The sequence below is a fragment of the Grammomys surdaster genome, unplaced genomic scaffold (genome assembly GCF_004785775.1).
Source record: "Grammomys surdaster isolate TR1022 unplaced genomic scaffold, NIH_TR_1.0 125562, whole genome shotgun sequence".
Classification (NCBI taxonomy): domain Eukaryota; kingdom Metazoa; phylum Chordata; class Mammalia; order Rodentia; family Muridae; genus Grammomys; species Grammomys surdaster.
Genome location: NW_021620409.1, coordinates 796,116 through 803,291, shown reverse-complemented (window position 1 = coordinate 803,291; position 7,176 = coordinate 796,116). Strand labels below are relative to the sequence as shown.

At 44.1% G+C, this 7,176-nt stretch overlaps 1 protein-coding gene across 1 annotated transcript in view; it reads left to right on the top strand.

Annotated features, from left to right (window-relative positions):
• The first annotated feature begins 2,664 nt into the window (after nt 1-2,664).
• Nucleotides 2,665-7,176, top strand: part of Ikzf4 (IKAROS family zinc finger 4) — a 19,661-nt gene continuing 15,149 nt past the window's right edge. The window contains exon 1 of the mRNA XM_028786654.1: nt 2,665-2,704. Coding sequence (XP_028642487.1) covers nt 2,665-2,704 — 40 coding nt within the window. The remainder of the gene's footprint in view (nt 2,705-7,176) is intronic.

Sequence of the window (7,176 nt, the reverse complement as noted above, 5' to 3'; positions counted from 1 at the left end):
AGAGTCTTCAAAGAGCCTGGGGCTCCTGGAGGCCTCTCAGGTTGTTTTCCTGCTGTACTCCGGTTTCTGCAGATCTTCCCCTGGGGCATTCATACCTATTAGGGGAATGGCAAAAACAATTTAGGATGTATATACATTTCCACCATATAGACTTTTTTAAAAGATGCATTTGTTTCGTTTTCTGTGTATGAGTACTTACCTGCAAGTAAGCGCAACGTTGTGTGCAGTATCTTTGAAGTCCCAAGGACGACATCCAGTTTTTCTTTTGACATTTTATTTTATGTGTAAGAAGAGTATTTGCTTGAATGTATATCTCTGCATCGTGTGTGTGCAGTATCTACAGAGGTTGGAAGAAGACTTTGGATCCCTGGGACTATAGTTACAGGCAGTTGTGAGCCTCTATGCAGGGAAACCCAGGTGCTCTAGAAGAGGGCATCCACTGTTCTTCAGCACACAGATATCTTTCCATCCCCAAGATCTTTTTGTTTTGTTTTGTTTTGTTTTTAAACACAGGGTCTTACTACTATGTAGCCTTGCTTGGCCTAGAACTAGGTTTCATAGGTCAGGCTGTCCTTGAACTCAAAAGAGATCCATTTGCTTCAGCCCCCAAGTGCTGGGCTCACAGACATAAACCACCATGCCCAGCTCTAAATAAAATGTTTTCTTGTCCTACTCACAAGGACGCCTAAAAGAGATAATTTATTGCAATAAATGATCAGTTTAGTTGTTTAATACTCTTCAGATAAATAGATTAATATGCATTTTAAAATTTAAAATTTTAATCTCTTGCCAGGCAGTGCTGCCAAATGCTTTTAATCCCAGCACTCAAGAGGAAGAAACAGGCATATCTCTGTGGGTTCAAGGTCAGCCTGGCCTACAGAGCATGTTCTAGGATAGCCAGGGCAACACAGAAAAACCCTGTCTTAAATAAACAAACAAGCAATCAAAAACAAACAAACAAACAAAAATCCCTCCATGCTTTTAATTAATTGTTAGGTTTTTGAGGCAGGATTTCATGTATCCCCGGCTGACCTCAAACTCACTATTTAGGTGAGCCTGGTCTAGAACTCTGGTCCTCCGGTTTCCAGTTCCTAACTGCTGACAGGTGTGTGTACTTCTTCCCCTTGTCTTTAAAATAAACATAATGAGATTGGAGAGACAGTTCAGAGTCAAGCGTAATTACTGTGTTTGCAGAGGACCTGGTTCAGTTCCCAGCACCTACATGGCTCACAAACATCTGTAACTCCAACTTCAGTTGATTTAGTGCCCTTTTCCGGCTTTCTTAGACAGTGAACTCATGTGGTACACATAAATACACAAAGGTGTAATACTCATACACCTAAAATAAAATTTAAATATCTATATGCCTATGCCTCTTGAGTGCTGGGATTAAAGGCATGCACCACCACTACCCGGCTAATTTAAACATATTTTTAAAATTAAAAACAAAATAAAATAAACATTGACCAGAGAGGGGTGGGAAAAGCCATTTGTAAGTCTAGACATGGGAGCTAGACATGTTGAGACAGGATTTTATTCACAGTACTCAGGAGGCAGAGACAGGCACATCTCAGAGATTGAAGCTAGCGGGAAGCCTGGTCTACACAGAAAGTACTAGGGCAGCCAGAGCTAAAGCAAGAGAAGGCAAGTTTAAGCATGGTGATATAGTAGAGATACAACTTTTGCCTAGCATGTTCAGCATACATGTAAAAATTATCGTATTATTATATGATCAATAGAGACGCCATCACTGAACCCTGACAGGGGCTTCTCTCCTATTCCATATTCCACTCTCCTGGCACCCCAACTTCTGCTACACACCCCAAAAGAAGAGGATACCTGTAATAAGAGAATATGGCTTTCCCCCCCCTTCTAAAATCTCACTTCATAGCCTGGGTTAACCTGTGACCTCCAGCCTTCACCTCTGAGTTCTGGAATCCAGGAGACATACAGCAGCACCCATGGCCAACTGAAGTCTGCCCCTCTATGAGGCTATTTCCTTGTCTCCTTGTGGGAGAGGGTTATAACCCATGTTCTACTGAAGAGCAAGGGCACTCCCTCAAAATCCAGAGCCACTCTGTAGTAAAGTAGCATGTTTACTGAAGTAGCTTGAGCGTCCTAAAGAGTAGGGTTGACAGTACTTGTGAGGGAGAGACAGGCGCTCATACAATGAGGTCCAGGCCAGCCAGGGTTGTGTGTCTCCATAGATATATAGATAGATAGATAGATAGATAGATAGATAGATAGATAGATAGATAGATAAGATAAGATGGATGGATAGATGGATGGAAGGTAGGTTGAAGGAAATCTTTGCATTTATAAGTCTATAAACACTGTCTATTTCCCAGGACAAAAAAAACTATTTTTTATTCTGATCCTTTAGATTTCTTGTTCATGCCGGCAGTGGTGGCGCACGCCTTTAATCCCAGCATTTGGGAGGCAGAGACGGGTGGATTTCTGAGTTCGAGGCCAGCCTGGTCTACAGAGTGGTCTACAGTGTCTTCCAGGACATCCAAGGCTATACAGAGAAACCCTGTCTCAAAAAACCAAAAAAAAAAAAAAAAAGATTTCTTGTTCACTCCAGAATGTAAAAGAAAAGCCCCTCCCTCACCAGCTATGGCTCCTAACAGCAAGCCTTTTCTCTTTCAACAGGATCTTCTTAAGATGGACATAGAAGACTGCAATGGCCGTTCCTATATGCCTGGTATGCCTTCTGTATGTTCCATTCAGATGGACATGGGAGCAGACACTTGGGTGAAGGCAGACAGCCTCTGGTCCTGGCATACACTCCTTCTTAACTAAACGTTGGTCTTAGCTGCCACTCAGAGTGGTAGTGTTTGCAGTAGTATGCAATCCCCTTGTGATTTTCTTGGGTTGTATTTTTTTTTTTTTTGTGACAGGGTTTCTCTGTGTAGCCTATGCTAGAACCCATTCTGTAGACCAGGTTGGCCTCACAGAGATCCACCTGCCTCTGCCTCCTAAGTGCTGGGATTAATGGCGTGGGCCACTGCCTTCTCCCTCGTGGTTTTATATCTCTAACGGTGGTTCTTTTCTATGCTACAGAGAGGGAAGGGGGATAACAGTGGATGAAATGGATGATCTGAGCAAGTAGATGATAGGAAAATCTCAAATGTCCTGAAGCCACCAGCCAAACACAGAGTTCTGTCCCACTGTCCCATCTAAACACAATGCACCATCTTCGAAAACTTTCTTTCTTTTTTTTGGGGGGGGGGGTTTGGTTTTTCGGGACAGGGTTTCTCTGTGTAGCCCTGGCTGTCCTGGAACTCACTCTGTAGACCAGGCTGGTCTCGAACTCAGAAATCCTCCTGCCTCTGCCTCCCAAGTGCTGGGATTAAACGCGTGCGCCACCACTGCCCAGCATTCGAAAACTTTCAAGTGGGCAGGAATAGTAAATAGAATAGCAGGGACTGTCACAGATTGGAGAACACCTCTCTCCTCCCACCACTGCTACTCAGTGTCCACTTTATTATATGGTCCAATCTGATCTGAAACTCACTATGTGACCATAGGCTGGCCCCAGACCTGTGGTAAATTCTTCCTGCTCCAGCTTCCTAAATGCTGAGTTACAGATAGGAGCTACCATGTCTAGCAGAAATAAAAAATTATTCTCTTTATTTAGAGACAGGGGTTTCATCATGTAGCCCCAGGGGGCCTGGAACTCTCTGTATAGACTAGGCTAGTCTTGAACTCATGGTGATCCATCTGCCTCTGCCTCCTGAGTACAGAGACTAGAGATATATGTACCACTCAAGCCAGATGTGATCATGCAACCCCATTACTTGGAAAGCTGATGAACATGAATTTGAAGCTAGACAAGACCACAAAAGCAGATCCTGATTCAAGGAAATAAAACCAATCTGGATTTGATAGCTCACATTTTTAATGCCAGCGTTTAGAAGGCAGAGGCAGGCAGATTTCTGGGAGTTTGAAGCAAACTTGGTCTACACAGTGAGTTCCAGGCCAGCCTACACACACACATACATACATACATACATACATACATACATACATACATACATATGTAACTGTTACAACTGTCTGTAATTCCAGTTCCAGGGGATCCAACACCCTCACACAGATATGTATGCAGACAAAAAAAAACCAATGTGCATAAAATAAGAATAAATAAATTAAAAAAAAAAAAGAGGGGCTGGAGAGATGGCTCAGTGGTTAAGAACACTGACTGCTCTTCCAGAGGTCCCTGAGTTCAATTCCCAGCAACTACATGGTGGCTCACAACCATCTGTAATGGGATCCGACACCCTATTCTGGTGTGTCTGAAGACAGCAACAGTGTGCTCACATACATAAAATAAACAAATCTTAAAAACAAAACAAAAAAAGAAATAAAAAATATCAAAAGTAAGTAAAAGAATTACTCAATATTTTTAAAAAAGTGTTCCATGTGGCAAGTTAAGTCTGTGTGTGATCACTTGGGGGCTCAAGCCCTGCCTGGTCTATATAGTAAGTTTCAAGACAGCTTGGGTTAGATAGAGAGACCCTGTCTCAAAAAATAATAATAATATTTGGTAAAGTCTGAATTCAGCCAGGAGGTCACTGTTTGCATCCTTTAAAGACAGGGACAGAGAACCCAGTTCTCATCCTCCCCAGACCTATTCCACAAGATATCATGTTACAGGCTGCTCACACCTGCCAAATATCTTTATGGAGGGAGAAGAAGAGATTATTACCTATTGCAAGAATGCACTGTAGAAGTATCAGAACAATCAACTTTAATAAGTTAAAAAGAAATAAGAGAAGAGAAAGACTGGAGTACAGCTTGGTGAACTGCTTGCCTGACAAGCATCAGGCCCTGTTTGACCTCAGCACTCTATAAACCAAGCACCCTGATGCATACCAGCTATCTCAGGGTGTGAAGTCAGGAGCTTCATCCAGCCAATTTCTGAGTAGAGAACAAGCCTAAGACAGAGTTAGTAATTTTTTTTGTTTGTTTGTCTTTTGAGATTAGAGACTTTTATAACACTGTCTGCCCTGTACTTGCTTATGTAGCCAAGGCTGGACTTGAACTCTTGGTGCCCCTCCCTCCACTCCCAAAATGCTGAGATTTTAAGTGTGTGCTGTCCAATCTGGCTCGAAAGTTAGTCTTTAAGATTTTTTTTTTAAACTGTTAGAATGTCAGGGCCAAAGAAACTGGTATGATATCATACATTTATAATACTAGTCTGTGGGAGGCTAAGGCACGATTGTGAGTTCTAAACCATCCTGAATTATATAGTATGACCCTAACTCAAATCAAAAGTAAAAATGTTGAGTCTTGCAAGGAGATGCAGAAGCAAGCAGATCTCTATGCGTCGTTCAAGGCCAGCCTGGTCTACATAGGCAGTTTTAGGCCAGCCAAGGATACATCACAAGACATTTTGTCTCAAAACAACAACAAAGTACAGTAAAGACGATGATGGCTGTAATCTCAACAGCAAGGAGGTAGAAGCAGATTATGAATTCAAGGTTCTTACACCGCATGTGAAAAGCCTGTCTCAGTAGAGCAAGCCAGTGTCATTGTGGAAATGAGCTATGAGGTATTTTGTTTACTCTAAAGTAGAACCAACAAAGGAATTATTGACATGTACTGATGGAGAGAGTAAAATCAGTCAGACACACGTGAGAATCACTGTCATCCTCTGCGTAACACACAGAAAAATACCCACTCTGAAGGAATTGACTCAGGTACACGTGTGCAGTGTTTGCCACAGAGTGACACAGTTGGCACTGGACAGAGTGACACAGTTCAGGTGGGCCATTTTAACTGAAAGAGGCCCTTCTGAGGAACCAGTCAATTCTCCCACCTCCGTTTCAGTCAGGTTTATTCACTGCTGAGCAACAAGAACACCAAGGATCCGGTTAGTACTAGGTGGTTACTGTCAGATGGATAGAATCCAATCCCTGCCCTAAGGAAGGCAAACGAGAAGCTGTGAAGGAGGCTGGGGAAATATCCCATGGGCTCTTCTCAGTAGCACCTCTGGAGAATGTTGGTCCCTAGCAGGAAATTTCTGAGGCTATTTGCTCCAATGTGCTGTGAAACCAAGCTTTACTTGCTTTAGGTGGGTTGGCATGACATAAACAAGAAGTGGACCCAGCACAGAAGGTCTCTGAATAAGAAGAGAAACCCAAACCACCCTGTGTGTTTTGAGAATTCTAGATGTCAGTAGCTACCTTTAAAAAGACAATGTCAGGTCAGGGCTGACATTAGGTCTAAAGAATGCCCCACTTCAGGGCCAGACATGGCCAAAAGGGTATGTAATAGGGCATCTAAGAACCCATTTCTGACCTCCATCCCTCTCCTGGGCTGATCCAGAAGCAGAGAGTTGTGGATCCCCAGTGCCTGGCTTTTTACTAGCTCTTTTTTCGGTCACCATAGATCTCTGCCTTCCCCACTGGCCACCTGATAAAGGGAGGCGGTCTTCCGTTCCACTAAGGGATGTTACCATCTCACAGAACCTGATTCTGAAAGCACATCCCCCCCCAACTTCCTTTCTAAAAGTACAGATGATTCCCATGGGAAAAAAAATGGGGGAAACAAGAGTCCACTAATTTACAGCACAGATTCCCACCCTACCCCCCACATACTCCAAAAACAGAAACTGAGTTGCTCAAACCAGACGGAGCAGTGCTTGTCCCGAGTATCCCGGTGACTTGAAACATTTAAGAGGACCTGAGGAGAGATGGGTGCAAGGATTGGCAGACCAAAGTTTCATGGCCCCTCCCATCCCCAAATTCTTGGAATCAGAAAATGCAGTCTTCCAAAGTAGGTCAGCTCAGCCGTGAAGCAGTTCCTCTGGAAGGGAATGGAGCAAGGGCCTTGTCCTGATAGAGGACAGATTCATCCAGGACTCCAGGGGCTGGAGCCCCAGAGGCAGAGAAGAGAGGAAAGACAGGAAGACCCAACCAGGGATTAGAAAGAGCTCAGGGTCACAGATCTTCACAGACAGTGATGGGAAGGGGGATTGTCAGAAGGAGGGGCAGATGGACAGGAGCCTGAGTTTGCTTGGGGGAGGAGCTTTCTGTCACTTCTAGATCCTGGAGGCTGCCCCTGTGTCCCAGGCCCCATGACCTCTGGGGCCTCGGCTTCCCTAGCTGGCAGAGGATTGGGCCTTCCCTGGGATACCCCCCCTTCCTCCCCCCCACGAGCCTGCCTCTC